General features: G+C 35.0%; 1 protein-coding gene across 15 annotated transcripts in view; it reads right to left on the reverse strand.

Annotated features, from left to right (window-relative positions):
• Window positions 1-525: 525 nt before the first annotated feature.
• Window positions 526-21,756, reverse strand: part of SGK3 (serum/glucocorticoid regulated kinase family member 3) — a 138,953-nt gene continuing 117,722 nt past the window's right edge. For all 15 annotated transcript variants that reach the window (XM_074319001.1, XM_074319002.1, XM_074319012.1 and 12 more), the window contains 10 exons: window positions 21,154-21,211; window positions 17,187-17,270; window positions 16,954-17,085; window positions 12,570-12,682; window positions 12,431-12,467; window positions 11,630-11,716; window positions 9,709-9,804; window positions 7,619-7,774; window positions 5,925-6,014; window positions 526-2,362 (listed from right to left, as the gene is read on the reverse strand). In XM_074319001.1, coding sequence (XP_074175102.1) covers window positions 2,192-2,362; window positions 5,925-6,014; window positions 7,619-7,774; window positions 9,709-9,804; window positions 11,630-11,716; window positions 12,431-12,467; window positions 12,570-12,682; window positions 16,954-17,085; window positions 17,187-17,270; window positions 21,154-21,211 — 1,024 coding nt within the window. In that variant the 3' untranslated portion in view covers window positions 526-2,191. The remainder of the gene's footprint in view (window positions 2,363-5,924; window positions 6,015-7,618; window positions 7,775-9,708; window positions 9,805-11,629; window positions 11,717-12,430; window positions 12,468-12,569; window positions 12,683-16,953; window positions 17,086-17,186; window positions 17,271-21,153; window positions 21,212-21,756) is intronic.

Genomic DNA, 21,756 nt, shown 5'->3' on the forward strand with positions numbered 1-21,756 from the left:
TTTCCTGTGTAGGAGTCCTTTTAACTACCAAGGAATATGTTTAAAGGATTACAAATGGGTGATTATACAACATTGGTAAGACACCAAAAATGCTAAATAGATGATAAAGATCTCCAGTTAGAATGCTTCCAGGGAAGTCAGAGAGCAGCTTCTCTTAATATTAGGTGAGTAAAGGAGAACAAAAGTGGCAGAGAAGAAACCCAACCTATTTTTTACAGCAGTGAATCCTCTGAGCATCTGATCAAAGCTATGCTATGTAGCACTCCCTGCCCTAAGTCGATTTCCTTCACACACAAAACTTGGCGTATCATTTCAAGGTATTCAAGCCACCTGAAAGACATTTATGTACAGTTTAGGGTTTCATATGAACAATCACCTTGGGATATGGCATAATCAAGTAATTTTTATGTTTGTCCAAATATTTAGTTAAAATTTTACTTTTCTCCCTCACACATAGATAATTCATTTTGTAATGACTACTGTAACCGACACCAATTTTCATTTAAAATAACGACAGGCATTAGATAATCACTAATCTTTTTGCTAGCTTTATTATACTATATAAGATCTGTATTTCTTGCAATTTGAGAAACATCAATGTTCTATTTTAAATTTGTTCTTAAAAATATACAATATTGCACTTTAATTTTTGGCAGTTTAATTAAGGAGAGGCTAAATAAAAAAAATCATACAAGAAAGTACAGTTTTTATTTTGCTTTATAATAAGCAGTAGTGCCAAATAAACCAAATATTTACAGTGTCGCTATTAAAGTCTTACCTCTAAAGGAAGATTCAGTGTATCGAATGCAAATATTAATCTAACAAATGCACACTCCCCTCCCTCCATTCTGCTGAACACTTTTAAGCCAAAGGGTATTGGTGTGAAATGCTTTTGTGATTTCTTTCTCAAGAGAAAAATACATGGAAAGAATGCTTGTTCTTGAAGCATCTAAACTGGGTCAATAAACTCTTTCACAATGTTTCTTACATGACTTGAAAAAAAATCTCTAAATTAAACGTCAAAATTCCAAGATAAGCACTCTTCTTCAGTTTTTCTGTAGTTATTCTCTTTTACAATTATAAGTACACTAGTTGGTTTTTAGTATGACTTTAAGATCAGTTTCCCATACATATTTTGAGATACATAAATACTGGCTAGGCATCTGCTTGAATTATTTTTAACTTTTGTTACAGTGCAGTGAAACTGTATACATTTATATTGACCCAGAATTTGCTATTCTACTTTTTAATTCCCAATTGGGTAAATATTCTAGAAAGCTCAGTATTTTTTACTTATCAACCAATTAGGGAGACAGTTTTGAATAGCTATTTGCAAAACTAAATACCAAGATTTAGACCTACTTAACAGTATATTAAACATTCAAAAGAACGAAAAGAACATAAATAGAATGTATTTGTAATATAAATACATGACACAGAGACATTCATTTTTGGCACCACCTAAAAAAAATTCAGCAGTACTTTATTACCCTTCAGATCTTTGGGAAGACTTAAAATGTCTAATTATTAAACTTTCACTTTCACTCGAGAGAAAAAATAATTCACAAATTTCAACTGGTATTTCAAAAGCAGAGGATTTCGTTTTGTTACTTAATTTGATCTGCAAAATGGTTATTCAAAGTGTTAACGAGCAGCCAATGTGTCAACTATGCTTTTTACATTTTAATCCTACCAAGGACTGATTATGTCAAACGGTGATTTATTATGGACAGATATGGTTTCTTCTTAAACAACCATGTACTAATTGCATAGGTCTGATCTGAGAACAAAGGTAAAAGTAGAGTTACAAAGGCATTAATGTATGCTAACTGAACTGAAATAGACTTGAAAAACAGTCTATCTTGGGTAGATGTTAGTGTAAACTTAGAGGGAAAAAAACAGTCATCAGCGAAAGTTTTCTTTAAAAATAGGTTAATGCTAAGAACAATAGCTTTTAAAATTTCTGTTTAAAAATAAGCTTAATAAACAAGAATACAAATTTTAATTCAAAACTTAGCTCTTTGAAATGCCCTATTTTCTTGCATACAGCAGAAAATACATTTTTCATAGTTAACATTACATGTAAAAATGAGGCACTAGTTAAACATATTGGAGTATATTCACACAAACAGAAGTTCCAGTCTCATCCGTACGCTTATATTTGCTCAATGGTTTCCAGATGGCAAACTGTTCACAAAAATAAGTCTTCTGAAGGAGGTGCGTAAGAAAACCCAACAAATGCATCATCGGCCTCCAGTACGCTGGCGTTCACTATAGAATAGTCAGACGATACACACACAGAGTATGGAACTGTTTCTTCTGTAAATGCTGCATCAAAGTTCCTGATATCATCAGGTCCTGTCTAAAACATCAAAAGCACTATTATTTACCTTAGCTTTTGTCATTAATTTAGTCCTTCATTAAAACCCCTTTATGAATTTGTGTAATTGACCCCCTTTCTCTCTACCTATCACCTCTAAGTTTAGAAAAGGAGTTTAGGTAGGTTTTCAGGATAGCATTTTTGCATTCCATCAAATGCCTGCCCATGCAGTTTCTCAGTTCTGGGTAGGTGAAGTCTTTTGATGAAGGAATGAAGGGGTTCTAAGTAAAACTGTGAAAGGAAACTCTTCTTGTACCACAGAGGTCATTAAGCATTCAGCTATGACATCTTAGCTCTAGATGGTCCCTAAGGGGACCAGGAACCTGGGAAACGAAGCATGGTGTCTGCTTAGGCTCAAAGACACTGGTTCTTAATCTTCCTTTGTGAATCTCATACAAGCTAATGGATACAAGCTAATGGATGATCCCCTTCCGATGTATTAAAGACAAAAATTGGGTTTACCAACTCAGGTGATTCACTGTTAAACCCATCCCTGAAGCTCTAGTTATGTCTGCCCAAACGGGAAGGGAATCCTTAAAATGTTCAAGTCACCAAGTTTAACAGAGGTGAACAAATAGGGATTTGGGGCAGATACCACAATCCAAGGATATAGTTAGACTGGTAGGTCTACAAACAGCAGAACAGAGACAGGGGAAACACAGAATGCTAGATCCTCCCGTATGAAAAATTCCACCACCACAGAGGAAAAAGAATGCTAGAAATTATGTATATAAAAAAAGTCATCCGATTTTTACATATAACCCTAGAAACTATGACCTTTGGAATAGACTAAGATTTGAACTTTGGCTGTGAAATTTGCTAGCTATAATTCTTTATGTAAACTACCCTATCTCTGTGAGCTTGTTTCCTCTTCGGTAAAATAAGAATACCACCACCTACCTGTTAAGGTTGCTGTGAAGATTTGATATGTTAATACATAAAATTCCTAGAATCTGTAGGTAGGAGATGCTCAATAAATGAAAGCAAACGTTCTTTTACTTGACTTCATAAATATTTTAAGAAAGTCCTTTATGGCTCATGGCTAGTACTGACTGTATATTAAGAGTTGAAGGAGGCTGGAGAATAGAGTAGATGACTGACTTATTTTTAAACACCTCTGTACTATCTGAACTATGTATTAGAATAAGCATGTTTTACAGTTTAAACTAAAAGTCCAATAAAGAAACAAACAAACAAACAAAAAGTGAGGGGGGCTCTGTCTTCAAAGTGCCTGAGTTCAAATTCTAGTTCTGCAACTTTCAATTTTTGGCAAGTAATTGAACCTTTTCTGTGCCTAAGTTAATTCACCTGTATTATGTGGAAAATAACAGTACTATTTCATAGGACTGTTGTCAGGGTTAAGTAAAAAGATACAAGTGTTGAGAACAGTGTGTGAGAATCTGCTTTACCCTACTCTAGCTAAGTTTTTGATCGTTGTTAAATCTGTTAGGTGAAAAATGGTAACTTGTTAGGATGTTGTTTTGCATTTTTTCAATTGTCAGTGAGTTTGAACATATTTTAATATATTTAAAAGCCACCTGTATTTATTTTTCTGTAATTGCATATTTTGTGTCTTGTCCATGTTTTGACTAGTCCTTGGTCTTCTCACTGACTATCAGAATGCTTTATATGCTAAGGAAATTTTCCCCAATGTTATTTGCAGTGTTTGTTTGTTTTCATGCAAACATTTATAAATATATTTTTTTAAACTTTTATTTATTTTAAGTGTGTTTTTCCAGGACCCATTAGCTCCAAATCAAGCAGTTGTTTCAATCTAGCTGTGGAGGGCGCAACTCACAGTGGCCCATGTGGGGATCAAACCAGCAACCCTGTTGCTAAGAGCACCTCCGCTCCAACCAAGTGGGCTAACAGGCCACCCCAACATTTATAAATTTTATGTGCTCAAATTTACCCATGTTTTCCTTTCATGGCATCTCAGTTGTGGGTGTTGCTTTTAAAAAGTTTAATTAGTTATAGGCTTTTAAAAAGTTTAATTAATTAGTTATAGAAGAGCAGAGACCCAAATCTGGAGCCACCTGACTCTGAAGTCAACGCTGTTTGCATTTCCAATGGTGCTCAGGAGTCCCTATCTCTTTAATGTGCCCGATGACACAATAATTTGAGGATAACTAAATTCAGCAGGGCTCTCAGTAAAAAGAGAATAAAAATACTCTTAAAGATCCTAGGTTCTTATTGCAAACTGTGGAAATGAGGGACAGAAATTTTCCCTAAGAGAGTCACTTTTGGATGAGCTACATGAAATAAGCCAATACAAAAATTGTTATATTTACAGGTATATAATTTCACCCTATTAATACCAGCTATGAGCTATGCAGTGAGGCTAACCTTTAACAAAATCTGAGTAGACTAAATACTGACTGTCCTGAAGTGATTTCCCTATCTTGCTCTAATTTACTAAAAAGTATTTAATGAGTTTCACAGCAATACCACAAAACTTAAAATGAAAGAAAAACAAATTCACCTATGATCCTGCAACCCCCAAATCAATCTTGGTTTATAGTCTCTTCCAGTTCTTATTCGTTATTTTTACTGCTGTAATCATAAGTCACAAAAATTATAATTGCCATGTTTTCATTTAACATTATAAGGATTTTCCAAGTGTCTGCTCACTTTTATATTTGGTACCACTATTATCATTTACTTAACATGAAAAGGCAACAGACCATAACAAAGCACAGAAAAAATAGTGACTTTGGAATCAGGCACAGATTTGAATCCTTGCTCTGTTACTTTTAAATCCAGCTATGTGACATCTCTGAGTTTCCATTCATAAAACATGTATAAGAAGAATAGTAATAGTAGTATTTGAGGACTAAATTACATATTATAATGCATAAAGGTATATATGTTTACATATAAAAAGCTATCAGTAACATTTTTGACCTATGGATGATTATTAACATTTTCCCTATTATACATTTATTTCCAAGAACTTCCAACCCTGTTAATATTGAGAACAGGTCTTTGATGCAGCTTTTCCACTTTAAAACAAAAATTATCTTTAGCTAAAATGTTTCCATCAGTGGATTTAACCCGTCAAACTAACATGAATAACATGAGTATTTTTATAATGCTGTCTTACTGTTTTCCAAAAATGATGTAACAATTTACATTACCATTAATGTCTGCCTATACCTAGTTTTATATCAATCTAGAAAAAACCTGTACATTTGAGTTCCTTAAAATATTTGTTGATTTATAGGTATGAAAATGGTACCTCATACTTTAATTTGCATCCTTTTTTTTTTTAACCCATTGAGTTCATCCCTTTCTTATTCATGATCCAAAGAAACACTTCATAATTACTGTACTGGAAGAAATTTTTATCAATCTAACTATAATCTTACTGGTCATCTTGAAGTCATCAGGTGTACTAGACAACCCTGAGTGACATATTTAACAAATATTTAGGTACTAATTCTATTTCATTCAGATTAGATTTTGAGATCTATTGCTAAAATTATAATGAGCAACAGTTCTACATTTCACTATTTTAGAAAGAAAGACTTGGGTATATACTTACCACATTAGGATTAAAAGGTGGTGGAATCTTCTTTTGTACAAGGTCAGTCCAGCTGAGTGATTCAAAAAAGGGATGATTCTGAATTTCAAGCTAGAATATTAAAGAAACATATGTATTTTTTTACTAATTGTGAAGAATATATTAGGTATTCACTGAAGAATTTTATGAAGCAAAACCATTACCACTTTGTCCCTCAATAATTCGTTTTAGGTACATATTTACGCTGTTCATCTGGCAAAATAGTCTAGCAGAAAGAGTACTTGAGCACACGTGAAAAAAAGAGTTATATCCTCTTGAAAGTCACAGTTTCTTCATAGGTAAGGGGTTAACATTTCTGCCCTAGAAACTTCAAAGGCTGTTTTAAGGATCAGTGGAAAATACAGAAATAAGAGCGGTATGAAAAGAAAAAAGCACTACGTAGGTACAAAAAATTATTAGTATTATCTAAATGGGGGAGGTAATGAAAAAGTTAGGCAAGAGAGCTTTGCACTGTGGGGCAGAAGTAAAATCAAGATGATGAGCTCCACTACCAAAATGTATTCCACTCTGGGTTGCTACTATTAAAAGTTGGCACAGTATTGATTCCAGCCTTTTTTTGTTTTTTCCCTGCAAGATGTCACTAAAGTGTATAAAGTAGGATCCAACTTAGACAGTGTCAGGATTGAGTTGAAGTCTCAGACACCCTGCCGGTGTCTGAAAATTGTTGGTGTGGGGAAGCACGTGTAAATGTGTGCACGCACACACACTGGAATGGGGTCTGAGAGCCCTTTCCAGCCTAGTGACGCAACTTTGTTCAGCACTGTTCGGCAGCCCAGAAGATGACACGTGGATTTCTCCATGGTTACGATTTCTGCCAGTGAATTCAATAAAAGCACCAAGGGGGCAAGAAGGTACGGAGTATCAGCAAGACTGACTGAAACAGTGCACTACGGAATGCCAGATGGATGGAGAACTGTTGACAGAGCCACCAGCTGAACTGGGAGTGTAGGACAGGAAAATCAGTCAGAGAAGAGTTTATTATTCACAGCTCAAGTTCAAGATTGACAAACAGCCCTCAAGAATTTTCTGAGAAATTTGCAACGAATTTAAAAAGTTCATGTTCCTCAATAGTTCGTGAATTTACTGACACACGAATGTAACCCTGGTAACTACACTAGCAATTTAATTACCCTGATTTCTATTTAAATAAATAGTAAACCTGTAGATTCCATAATCGTCTTAAGGAGGTGTGACCAAATTCTCAGAAAAAAAAAGTGATTTAATGTTAGCTAGTTCAAGGCAAAAGGCATTAAGTCCTGAAGTCAGGAGGCAATTCAATTCTTGTTAAAATGATCTCAAAGTTTAGATAATCAAAAAATGTATGCCACATATTTCTTAAACAGAAAAGAAGAAAGAGGAGGAAAAGAAGAAAGAGGAGGAAAACGTCTAACATAAAATGAAATAAATAATAGAGTGTGAAAGCTGGATGTGGGGCATGAAGAGGACAGGATCAATTTGTTACGGAGATCAAGCACAAGGGCTTTAAACTACAGTGCTACATATAAACACTGGTGCGATTGCTGGCACAAGTATGCCTCTTCTTCATGCTGCTCTCCTTTAAGCTGTATTCATCCCATTAAATGCATAAAATACGGCTTTACCTTCTAATCATAAATAAGCTGAAATAAAGTGGGTACTGGGAAAGATGTACGTACAAAGTCTTCTTTGGCACCAAGGCGATTTTGCCTGTCTTTTTCTAGGAGTTCTTCCAGAATGGACCAGGCTGTGAGGCTCACTCCTGGCCTCAAATTTAGGGGCTTGTGAAGAATATTGTCATACATTTCAGCAACATCTCGGCAATAAAAAGGAGGCTGAACAACAAAAAAAGCAAAATAAAGCATTGTTAACTAAACAATGCCATAATGTTTGGGTTAAAAGAGTTGGACTTGGCCTTAATCTACAGGGAGCAGACTGGGTCTGTACACTTCCAGAAATGCACAGGCCTCTTTGGGTGTGTGCATATCTGCAGTGCAGCCCCTCGATGCAGAAGTGATTCTAAAACCCAGCACAATGAAGAGCTGAATACATGTTCATTGAATAAATTAGGGCCAGTTTGTTTAGTAACACCTTGTAGACAGGTGTCAATTGTCTAAAACTTGTAATAGTATCTGTTTTACAGAAAACCACCACCAACCACGTCATAGGTGCAAAGACAGAATTACTGGAAACAGATCCAACACTGATCCAACATTAACTAATTTCTTGAGACTGGAGAATAAACTAATTAGAACTGAGGTTTCTAGTAGAGATGGAGACCTGAAAACAGTGTGCCTTCCTAAGTAGAGGACAGCCTTATGGGTGTCCTCTGCAGAAGGAAAATTCTATTGTTACAGCCTGAAGACCTAAGTTACAGCTTCAACACAAAGATTAGCCAGCTAATCATCGAGTTAAAAGTTTTAAAGCAAAAATAATTTTTAAAGTTAAGGGAGTTATAGGCTTGTCACTTTTTCTTTTTTATAGGAAATAGAAAACTTTTTTTATTTTGTAAAATCTAACTTTATTTTTAAATAGTTAATATAAGTCTCATTAACGGATGTTCCCATTTGAATCAGTTGAATTTTATACACAAGACTTTCAAAGTCCTCTAAAGAAATTCAAAGGATTTGGAACTATCAGGATAGCAAATTGCCAGCTCCGAGGGAAAGGAAGGTATAAAGTGGTTATCAGGTGTTCTAAATCTCAGGCATAACCAGAAAACTAGACCTTTCAACAAGCGTGTCTTGGTCAAGGGCAAAGAAGAATATTTCTTTGGGGGAAATATTCAAACATTTCCCCCAGAAACTGGCTATCAAAGGGCTCTAGCATTCCAAGTGAGCAACATGAAACAAGTGCTCTAAAATGTACCTCACATGTTGAATTTTAATGAGAGCTCCCAGTTTTCAGGAAAAACAAACAAACAAAAAGCAGAACAACAACCAAAAACAAGCCCCAGCTCAGGTCTCAGCTGATGGCAGGGGCAGCACCAGGGGACATGAGTGGATGGTTCCCAGCCTGAGGCTTTGGGACACGCATGGGGCCGTAAAGGGGGGCTAGAAATGATTTTGAATATTTCAAAAAAACCTAAATAAAAACATATTATTCCTCTAAGTATATGTATGCTAACTGAAATGCCTAAATTGTTTGCATTTGGTCAGAATGTTATTTACTCAATGCAGAGAAACAATTTTACTCATGTTAACCAGACGCTCTGGCTGGCCTTATGTGTCTTAAATAAAAACTGGGGCAACTGACTACATAGTAAACATCACTTGTTTTCGATGAAATCTTCAAGACAATGTTTATGGTGAAGGGAAAAGAGGGTTTTCAGTGATGGAAAAAGCATAGCACCACTGTATTAATTAAATCCTAAGCAAAATACAAGACAAAACCAAAAGGCATTCTTCTGATAAACACAAAATTCTTCTTTCTTTCCATCTTTTTGAAATTAGGCAGCATCATGATTGGAGTAAACTGAATTAAAAGCAGATAATTTTAATACTAGGTGTTTATTCTTTAAAAATGCGAATTGGATGAGAGTACCTGCAGTATGTCAGAGAGATAATTATACTAAAAAAACTAATAATGAAATGAAAAGTTGTTCTTTCTGTGCATAACCCTAATGTGGTTTTGGACTCATTTAACCGGCTACTACTGCTCTCGGAAGTGTTATCTAAGAGCCCACGAGAGTACTGAGAGAGAGAGAAGAGAGAAAACTCAAATCAATTATAATCTATCAGAATAATAATGAAAGGGTAGAAATACATACCAACCCATAGAGCATTTCATATAGAACAGCACCCAGGCACCACCAATCTACAGTATTGTCATAGGGCTGTTTTCTGATTACTTCAGGTGCAAGGTACTACAGAAAAGATGAAATATGACAGCAACTCACTAAACAGCTCAAGACACAACATAGGAATACTTGAGAAATTCATCAAATTTTACGTTTTACTATCACACTAAAAACATCTAGATTTTCAAATGGTTGAGTAAGTAGTCTCATAGCAGTGGTTCTTCAGAATCAATTGGGACACTTTTCAAAATATACATATTCAAACATTTCCCCTAGAAACTGTGATGTAGTTAAGACAAACAGAAGAGCACAGCAAATGCAGAATCTGTAATACAAAGTCAGTAAAGTAGGTTATTTGGGGTGGGGGTGGGGGTGGGGGTCTTTTACAAGATTATTTTAGAAATTCATTCCTCTGGTAATTACCCATATCTATTTCTCTTGAAGAAAGAGTTCTTAATGTGGCAGTTATAATCCACTTTTTCCCTTTTCAATGAACATATTATTCAGAAACGCTGTGTAAGTTATTAGATGACTATTTACATTTTTGTAAAAAACTTAAACTCATCACCACTTCAACACATATAAGATAGTAAATTTGAATTTTAGATTCCAAAACATATATTTTCTCTTCCCATATGAAATAAGAAAATTTCTTCTTAAGCTTTTTTTATGTGATTCAAAGAAGTGGCAGAATAAATAGAAAGGGTTTAATAATTTCTGATCACACTTAGATTGAGATGATCAAAAACTCTTGTGTTTCCTTTCTAAAAACTACAGGTCTTAAAGATTTTAACTATGAAATCAATATATATTCACAAAAATGTTTCACTCATACATAAACTAAAATAGAATGGTTACAAATGTATATAAGAGCTAGGGTTAGAGAAAGGAAGAAAAAAATATATTTTAAAGTAAATATTGTTACTTTTAATTAAGTTTCTGATCTTAATTAGAAGTCTCATGTGAGCCATTTTGTCACACATTTTCAACAATATTTGAAATTTTGATAATGATGAAATACTACCTGGCACCTAAGATCACTATCAATACATTAAAATTAGGACAGTTTAAAATAAACAAAACGGGTGTGTGTGTGTGTGTGTGTCTGTGTGTCTGAGAATAGCAAAGTTTTAACATAAATTATAAGGATTATTTTTATTGCCTCAAACAGAAAGATACATTTTCTGCTAGCTGACAGGATTAAAGAATGGGATGTTTGGGTTAATAAATTCTGATTTGTGCTTCTCCCCATCCCCATCCCCACCCACTGTTTTATTTTCTCCTGTTAAATAAACACTTAATTTTATTATGAACTATTTTAACTATACAGAAAAATAGAGAAATATAATAGAAACCAATAAGGCTGCCACCTAAATATAGGCAATGCCAATATTTTGCCACGTTTGCTTTAGCTTATTTAAACACACACACACACACACACACACACACACACGCTTTATTAAGATATTCACATACCATGCAAGTTAACCATTTGAAATGTACAATTTAATGGCTATTAATATACTCACTGAATTGTGCAACCATTACCACAATTTTAGGACATTTTCGTCACTGACTTGTGATTTATTTTTAAGGATTAGGAATATAATCAAATGCTTAAAGAAGTCTAAGGTAAACTTGTCCATTAAAAATAAGCATAACATATCTTTTTTGAGTTATCTGTGGTAGCTCACATTCATAGTTAAAAATAACAACTATCAATAAACTTTAAATATTCAGAAGGGATGATTATCAGATTATTTCTAATTGGCTAGAAACTGAAATGATAGTTTTTATTCTACTTTTCTGATTTCAAATTTTGTACATGCAATTTGTGATTCATTTTTGCATTTTATACATGATTATGTGAATGACAAAAGAGACTTCTTACCTCTGGTGTCCCACAAAATGTTGTCGTGGTGTCAGAAATAGCAATTCCTTCTTTACAAAGCCCAAAATCTGTTAAGACAACATGTCCCTGAGAAATACAGGGGCAGTAAGATAAAACAACAAATGGACATAAATTGACAATTTCAAAAACCATTTTATTTTGAAGTAATTATAGACCCAAAGGAAATGGCAAAAATAATACCCAAAGTTCCGTGTACCCCTCATCCAGCTTCCCCCAATGCTGATATCTTATACAACTGCAGTACAATATCAAAATTGGGAAACTGACAATGCTACAATATTGTTAACTAGACTGCAAACCTTATTTAGTTTTCACTATTTTGTACATGCATGCATTTGTGTGTAAGTTTAAAATGAACTAAATGTGTGTGTATGTGTGTCTGAGAATAACAAGGCTTTAACATGAATTGTAAGGATTATAGTATTGTATCATGTTTCTGCTGGCTAACATGATTAGAAAATGGGATGTTCAGGTTTTTATGTGTAAGTATGTGTAGTTCTATGCAATAGACATGTACAGATTTTTGTAACTACCACCAGCCACAATCACGACAGAAATGTCCATCACCCCAAAGGGACAGTGCTACCCCTTTATCTTTGCACCCTCTTATCCCCTTGACCCTGTGCCCTTGCAACCCACTAATCTGTTCTCCATCTATATAGTTTTGTCATTTTGAGACTGTTACATAAATTCAGTTTGGAACCTTTGAGGCTGACTTTTCTTCACTAAGCACAACAATAAAAACTGAGAACTACTAGATTTTTAAGAGACAATACTTACTATGGAATCCAAAAGAATATTTTCTGGTTTCAAGTCTCTATCAAAAAAAAAAAAAAAAGGAAAGAAGAATAAAACTGAATTATCAACTGAAATAAAACAATAAAAAGACATTTTTATAAGTAATGTTTAAAAAACTTACCTGTACACTATTTTGATGGAGTGCAAGTAACCCAATGCACTGGCGATTTCAGCAGCATAAAACCTAGCTCTGTGTTCAGGAAAGGACCGTTCTCTTTGTAAGTGAAAAAACAGCTGTAAAATGGGAAAAATAGGAATACTAACATCATTCACACATAAAGCAAAACAAATACATTCTGTAAATAGAAAAACAGGATTTGTTTTTGTTATTTTGAACGTGAGATTAAAGAGCACAGAACTGTGACTCTCCCTCGCCTGTGTCCCTGACCTATTGCCTCTCTTCAACCACAGGTTTTCTTCCCCCCTTGCTAACTTATTCATCTCCCATTTACTCTCCTCAATCCTCAGTCTGGCAATGTCCTTACCACTCCAGGCAACCACTCTGGAAAAGATCAATGAAGACCAATGACCTAGATATTGCCATGTAGTTACAGTACCTTACTGGACCTATTTTAACTGTTCTTGCCTTTGGGGAAAAAATCAAACACTATTCAGAGATTGGCAACTAGTGGCTGGCACATCAACTATAACCCACAGATATAATTTGCTTGAGCCAAGCACTGTTTTTAGAAAAATCTAAATTAATTGGTAAATTAAAAACTGGAAAAATGTTTTTGATGAAAATTCACAGTTTGGGTTTCTTCCAGGGAAAAAAAAGGGGGGGGAGGGGAAGCTCGGCACCATTAAGCCTAAATTCCAATGTGGTAGCAAACGGCTGGAGTTAAGTGGCAGCTGGACTTTCCAGTTCCTTTCTTACACTTCCTAATTCTTAATTTATTTCTTAAAACCTGCCTGTAGTTATTAGGTTACCTGCCTCGGCAAAGTTTGCTTGACCTATTTCTAAGTCCTTGGCTTCTACGACAATGATCCCTCTTTAGGTTTCCGTCTCCCTTGGAGAGTTCCATCTCCACTCCTTGCTGTAGGGATTAACAAGGGTTCTCCACAATTATCCTTTCTCTGGATACCATGCCCTGATCTATTGCAATGAGTTCATCCCCTGTGTTGATGTCTCTCATGTGGACCCCTCCAGCCCAGACCTCTGCTTAGAGCTTCTGCAAACACCTGCTGCCTGCTGCTCTTTCCTGAATATTTCCTAAGGCAATAAATTCCACTTGCCTAAAACAGAGCCCCTTGTCTTTCACAGACTTCCTGCTGCTGCCATGACCTCCCTTTGCCTGATATTACTTTCTGCCCAGCCCTCTAAGCCATGGGAGGCAGCAAGGCACTGTGGAGGCAGGTTTCATTGCTGATCAGATTGGGTTTAAATCTTGGTTCTTTTTTTTTTTTTTGTAGGCAATTCATTTAACTTCTCCAATTTTCAAAGATTGTCCAAAAATGTTTTCTTAGCCTCTTCTGGAAGGTTAGGGTGAAGATCAGTTATACTACATTTGACAGAGTAGATAAATGGGTGCTGACCTGGGATCCGCCTGTTCTGCTCCTTTACCTTAGCCCCTGCATCCAGTCAATGAATAAATTCTTGTTTTTATCTTTTAATTATTTCTGGAATACTTCCTCCTTTTTATCCCTACTATTGTTTTTATTAGCTGTAGCTTACACTATTGTAATATTTTATTTCTTGATCTCCTGGTCACATCTGTCCAATACAATACTAATGAAAATCTGACCATTCACGAACACTGACTGCTTATGGAATCAAAGGCACTAAGCTAAGGACTTCATAGATGCTTGTATTATTTAATACACCCAAGTATTTTGAGGTAGAAAATTAATGAGCAAGCTGAGGCTCAGAAAGGCTTATTTATATGCCTAGTATCAAAAAACTTATTTGTTTATACTCTACCTGGTTCCAAAACAAATCTGAAGTAGTATACAATAATAAATACCACACATCAAGGTTAAAATATAAGTATGGGGTGACAATTGTTAGTAAAGTTACATAGGTTTCAGGTGTACAATTCTGTAATACGTCATCTATATATCCCATTGTGTGTTCACCACCCAGAGTCAGTTCTCCTTCCATCACCATATATTTGATCCCCCTTTACCCTCATCTACCACGCCCCTCCCCCCCTTACCCTCTGGTAACCACTAAACTATTGTCTGTGTCTATGAGTTTTTGTTTTTTCATTTGTTTGTCTCGTTCTTTTGATGTTAAAAAAAAAAAAAAAAAAATGCAGGGATGGCCAGTTAGCTCAGTTGGTTAGAGCGCTGTGCTAATAACACCAAGGTTGCTGGTCCGATCCCCGCATGGGCCACCGTGAGCTGCGCCCTCCTTAAAAAGAATAAATAAATAATAACAATAAAAATAAAAATCATTGTTAAGATTTAAAAAAACGTAAGTATGAACATTGGGGGAAATAACAGGAATAATAACAGAAAACACATAATGAAATTACACTCCATCTCTCTGTTTTTATCCTTTCTCCTGGTCTTTATTCCTTGTCTACCTATTGCCCCATTCAACTCCTCTTCCATCCACCCCAACATTCTATTTCTATTTTCCCCCTATTATCTCAGCCAAGTGTATCTTTTAGACGACAAGTCTACTCTTTCCACCTTTGCTACTCAGTTATGAGCGGTCACTGTGTAAAGAGATCAGAAGCAAAGTCCTAAAGCAGCATGAAGAAACCACAAAGAAGGAAACCTGCTGTAGGATCTCATCTGCAGTTGGATGCCTCACATGACATTTCAAAGACACGAGAGAGGTACTAATGTCTAGGTTACATCCAGGGCTTAACACTTACTAGAACACTGTGACATTTAGAAAGCTACTTAACCTCTTGAGACTTAATCTCCGTATCTATAAAATGGGTACAAGAGTGTGTAACTCAAAGAGTTGTGATGAACTGAAATAACACATGTAAAATAATTACAAAGTAAGAGCCTCTCAATCAATTCTCATTATATGTTAGCATTCATGCACATACAAGATAAAATGACAACCTGCAAGGTGGGGACACTGTGGGGTCATTTACATCTCTGAATCAGGGTGCCTGGGGGATTCATAATCTTGCTTCTGCACTGAGGAGTCATAAGGCATTTTTGTCATAGATGTAGGGGGCTGAATAATGATTATTTTTATAATCTTCCTGCCAAGTGATCTAGGTGCATCTGATCACCTTTCAGGTTTGCAGAATAGAAATTGGTCTTCTTTCTAGCTCCTTTATTCTACAGGTAAGTGTACTATAATAAGGTTGAAATATTCTTTTCCCCTCTCTCTGCTCTGGGACTAGGGCATGGAAGATCTCTTTGCGTAGATATGACAGCATCTGTCAGCTAAAACCATTCTTAGAGACATTCACAGGTCAGAGATCAAATTAGAATGGTGTGAGGATTGAAGTAGAGGAATAGGAGGTGGTCAGCTGCCTAAATCTTGGAATCAGACTGCCTGAGTTCAATTCCTGGCTCCAATACTTACAACCGTACAATTTGAGCAAGTTACCTAGCTTCTCCATGCCTCAGTTTCTTTGTCTCATATAATAAAACTGTTTGAAGACAAAATGATATGTACAAAGAGCCAGAGTGCTGGGCCTGTAAGTATACTTGACACATGTTAGCTATTACTGTACTTATCACAAGAGCAGCAGATCTGAAAATGTATTTCAATATCCCTTTAATTCAGAGTTTTGGGGAATACTATTAACAGATTTGGTTCAAACAAAAAAAGGGATTATGTGATAAAAATTTTTAAAAAAACAAATCCTGGGGACCTATTCAAGATGGCGGATTAGCAGGGAAAAAACCGAAACATAATCAATATATGAATAAAATAAAATTCTAAGAAAAATTAAGATTTTTTTTAGAAAAATTAAAAATCTCAAATTATTAACCAAAAAACACAACAACAACAAATCCTGGCTTTGTTTAAAGCAGAACTTCTCAAAGTCTTTAACATGTTGAAACATATTATGAATCACCAAGAAACATATTGTTAATTACCAATGGGATATAACATGAAACATTTTCAAAATTGACTTCACCACAGAACCCTTTATTAGAGGATCACCTCATCTGATTAATAGTTTACACATTTTAGAAAATGACAGGCTACACGAATATTTATATGCAACTACTGAAACAATAATTATCTAAATTACAAATCATGTTTTATTCTAATGCTTCAGAATATTATTCTTGCTATATTGCTCAGTGACAAAACTATCCATGGAGTCTGTAGCTTCACACTGAGGTTCTTTTATTATGAACCTTCCCATCTACGCCATAAGCTGAGTAAGAGCTTTGTGTTTATACTTTTCCACATCTTGTGTTATGCTTATTTAGCCATCACCTTAAATATTGTTGCTACTCAACAAACAGCTGTTGATGCAGGACTAGCCTTCCAAAAACTCAAGGAAAGACAAATTTTGACTTAATTCTATTTTTCTAAACATTATCAATATTAGAAAACTAATTATAAAACTCACCTCCCCTCCATTAACAAAATCCAGAACAAAATAAAGCTTTTCAGTTGTTTGGAAAGAATAATGTAATCCAACCAAAAACGGGTGTTTCACATTTTTCAAGAGCACATTACGTTCAGCCATAATATGTTTTTGCTGTAAAAAAAAGGAAAAGGATCAACTCACATTATACACTAGGAAACAACTGTGTTAATTGACAAAAGGGGTTTAGGAGAAAAGAAGCTATTTTATTTTACCTCTTTTCTGTTGAGAACTACTTTTTTCTGTAACACTTTGACAGCATAAAATTTCCCATCCAGTTTTCGTTTTGCAAGAAGAACCTGTTGCAGTTGAAGATTGTGCATGCTATTAGAAATTTTAATATTCTGATAGGAATAATTCACTTATCAATAAATCAATACTTAAGTTTATAGATTGATTTTGTCTTGAAAATTGAAAACTACTAAATTTATTTCATAACTCCACTTTTCTTTAGATATTTTAAAACAAAAAAGGCTGTTGTTGATCATTTGAAATGCCAGGCACCATTTCTTTGTCAGTTAATGTGCTGATGTTTGATATTTTTACTAAATTTAAATACCAAAATCTATACTGTTTGAGATCTTTGTGCGCGCGCACGTGCGTGTGTGTGTGTGTGTGTGTGTGTGTGTGTGTACATGTGTGCGCCAGCCCCAAGTCAGGAAGAGTGTCCTTAGAAAATATTAAGGCTATAAACTTCATGGCTACATAAAAGAAGGAGAAGGAAATGGTTTCTAGGTGATCAAAATGCATTTTTGTTTTAACTTTTAGGCTTCTCTTTATAGGTTCCCAATTCAGAAGAGTTCAGAGGAAGCAGCACCAAATTCGAGTGTAGCTGAGTTTCTATAATGAGCTGGATTGCATGAAGGTACTTTGAAGGATCTACAGAAACTTAAGAAGATTTTCCCTCAGAAAAAAGGCACACATATACTCAAGGTTTTGCAAATAGTTTCAAGGGATTCAAGATGCCCCACGGGTTGCATAACTATTAAATGACATATTCCAAAGCATTCGGAACGATCTCAAACAGCAACTAGTAACGTTGCTGGGGTTTACTTTGTGGACTTCCTTGCCAAAACCTGTAACTCCAGTCTGATCATTAGAAAAATATCCGACAAATTCCAATAGAGGGATATCTTAAAATACACCTAACCAGCACTTCTCATAACCATCAAGGGTCCTCAAAAGCAAGGCAAATCTGAGAAACTGTCACAGCTAAGAGGAGCTTAATAGGGAGACACGACCACTAAATGTTAACACGGGATTACAGATGAGCTCCCCAAACAGAAAAAGGACATTAGGTAAAAACGTAGGCAACCTAAATAAACGATGAACTTTAGTTAATAATAATGTATTGCTATCTGTTCAATAATTGGAACAAGTGTACCATACTAATGTAAGATGTAAATAATAGGGCAAGCTGTGTATATGGGGTGGGGGATGATTTGTGAATTCTCTGACCTTTCTGTATTTTCTCTTCACTCAATTTTTTTGTAAGTCTAAAACTGTTCTGAAAAACAAAGTCTATTAATTTTTTTTAAATGTTAGTCATGGAAATGGAGTCAAAACATCTTTAGGGTGAAAATGTCCTGTGCTCAACTGCTGGCATTTTTCTCATATCCCATTCTTTTGTTCTTTACAATATTTGACTGTGTTGGACGTTCTTCCCTTCTTACGTTTTTCCTTTTCTCGACACCTCCCACCTGCCTAACTTTTCCTTCTATATTTTGATTGGTTCATTTTCAAGTACATTCTGAGAAAATAATTCAAAGAATGTGGCAATTTGGAGGTAGTGATTTCCTTCAAGTAGGCAGTTTTTTCCAGTAGACTGGTGGTAGATTTAGAGGACAGATGGTTAAGAAACAAATGGGCAAATGGAAAGTAGAACCAAGACCACTAATTAGAGTTTAGAATAAATGTTGGATTGCCATTTAATCATATACATATTTTTCTATTTTACAACATACTGTGGATTTACATTTCTGTTTGCTTTTCCTTCTTTTTGTGTATTCTGCTTTACTATGTTTTATTGCTCTTTGTTGGTTTCTAAGCATTTTGCAAGATTTTACTTTTTTATTAAACATAATATATAAGTAGAGTAACAGACAAATCATTACAGTTCAGTGAATTATTACAAAATGAACACACTATGTAATCACTATCCAGGTCAAAAAATAAAACATTGTTGGAAGCCTGAAGCACCGCGCCCCCTTCCCCTTTGCTCCATTCCAGAAACTACTCAATCTCCATCTTCCTCAAAGGTTAAGTATCTCAACTTGCAAAAACAAAGGTTAAATTTTGACATTTCTTGAATTTCATATTATTAGAATTATATAAAGTTGTCTCTGTCTTACTTCTTTCATTCTAAATTAACTAATGTGAATTCATGTTGTGGCACGTAGTATAGTTTTCACATTTTTGTAGCTGTGCAGAATACTGCATTACATAATTTAATACACTCTTTCGTTGATAGACATTTAGATTGTTTATAAATAACAATGATATGAATATTCTGGCATGTGCTTTTCTTGTGCATATGTGCATGCATTTCTGTTGGATACAGAGCTAGTAGTAGAACCAATGTCTCATAAGCAATGCATACATTCAGCTTCACTAATTAACACTAGTTTTCAAATGGCATAAAAACAAACCACGCAGGAATACATCTAATTAAAGATGTGTAAAAATCCTATACAGAACACTGTAAAACAGTATTGAAAAATTAAAGATGAACTAAATCACGATCATGGATTAGAAGACTCAATAATGTAAAGATGATAATTTTCCCAATTGATTTCCATATTCAATGCAATCTCAATCAAAATCCAACAGAATCTTGTGGAAACTGAAATGCTAATATTGAAATTTATACAGATATGCAAAGAACTAAGAATAGCCTCTTGAAGAACAAGGAGGGAGGGCTTGTTCTGTCAGATATCAAGCCATGTCTGGCAAGACGATGTGGTATTGGAGCAAGGACAAACAGACTAATGAAACAAAATATAAAGTCTACAAGCAGATACTAAACATAAGGTCTTCAAAGTAGATCATTGCATATATGGACACTGGCTATATGATGAAGGTTACTCTGACATCAGTAGCGAAAGAATAGTCTTTTCAGTAGTTTGGGATCAGACGGATACCCATAGGAAATAAAATGAACTGTGATTTACACCTAATATTATAAGCAAGAACCAATTCTTGGTAGACTCAAGATCTAAACACAAAGTTTCCAAAAGATAATGCTTTTTGGTATTAATGACAGATTATCTCTAACATCTCAATGGACTGTGAGCACTTTGAGAGTAGGATCCACTTCTAACTTTCTATTGCCCAGGATGTAGCAGGTGGTCAATATATATTTGCTAAATTAATAAACACTGGTGGGTTTACTGCATGGTCCCAATGCCTGGTATCTAAGGAACTCAGCAAACAAACCAGAGATACAGAATATGAATACAGCAAATTATAATTAAACACATACATGTTTATTTTTACTACAGAGTGAAGTATAATGCAAGAAAGTATTAAATACATTTGATAATTCTGATAACTCCGCCTAGGACACTTCTAGCCTTAAGTGATTCTCCTTCCTTGGTAGGGCCACAATATCAAGTTAAGTGACTGATGTGACACTCACTTTTTAGGAGAAACCAGGTCTTTACACAGCCATTTCTTTTCCCAAGTATTATTTACACCGCTGCTCATTTTTGTCTTTCCAGCCTCAGCTTAAATAGCACCTCTTCGGAGAAGCCATCTTTGACCAACCCTTCTAAGGAGGGATTTTGCCCCCACTTCCTACAGTCCTGTCACTTCCCTCTATTCATTTCCTTCACAGGCCCATTACTACTTATAATTATATTTTTAATTGACTCCCTTCCCCACCCCGACACACACACTAGGTTGTAAGCATCACAGAGGTACTACCATGTCAATATTATCTAATGAGGGCCTGTAATGGTGCTTGGCACACAGTAGGTGCTCAACAAATACCTGTTGAACAAATACGTTTTATGTTAGAATTTCAGTAGGTGTCTTATCTCTCTAGTTATTCTCTCAGTGCTCTGAAGATAGAGAAAGGATCTTAATTCCATATCCCACCTACCTATAAGCTCTGTGGCCTCGCATATACAAAGCATGCATTCCGTAAGTACTTATTAATGGAATGAGAAAATAAAAGCTTACCTTGCCAAAGCTGCCTTTTCCAATAACTTTTAAGAAATCAAAGTCTGTTGGTTTAGCACTGAAATAAATGAACAATGACAAGAATTAGCCTCCTAGAAACTGAGAAGATGTTAACTTTCAAGCACTTCTTTAACAAGTTAACGCTAGATACAAAACACTTCAGCATGATGACTCCAGCTTTCACACTGGTAGTATCTCATTTTTAATATAAAGTAGGTAATAATGAATAGTGATAATATCTACTTTCTGATAGATAAGACATTTATCACTTCACTTAAGCCTTGTTAAGTTCTGCTTAAGAGAAACTTCAATAACAGCCTCCTTGAAAGAAAAAAATCTCTCTCTCCCTCTCTCCCTATGTGTGTGTATAATTATATATATATATATAAATGTAAAATTATATATATATATATATATATATATATATATATATATATATATAATTTTAAACTCAATGTAGCTTCTATCTAAACCAATTTTATTAATCATAAACTTCACCCATGTTGTTAATGAGGAAACTGAATAACTATATAAATTAGTAATACATTCCAAGGACTATCTCGTCTGGTAATTCTTCTGGAAAGAAAGGTACTAGCTGTTAAC

This window comes from Rhinolophus sinicus, linkage group LG14 (genome assembly GCF_036562045.2).
Source record: "Rhinolophus sinicus isolate RSC01 linkage group LG14, ASM3656204v1, whole genome shotgun sequence".
Taxonomy (NCBI): Eukaryota; Metazoa; Chordata; class Mammalia; order Chiroptera; family Rhinolophidae; genus Rhinolophus; species Rhinolophus sinicus.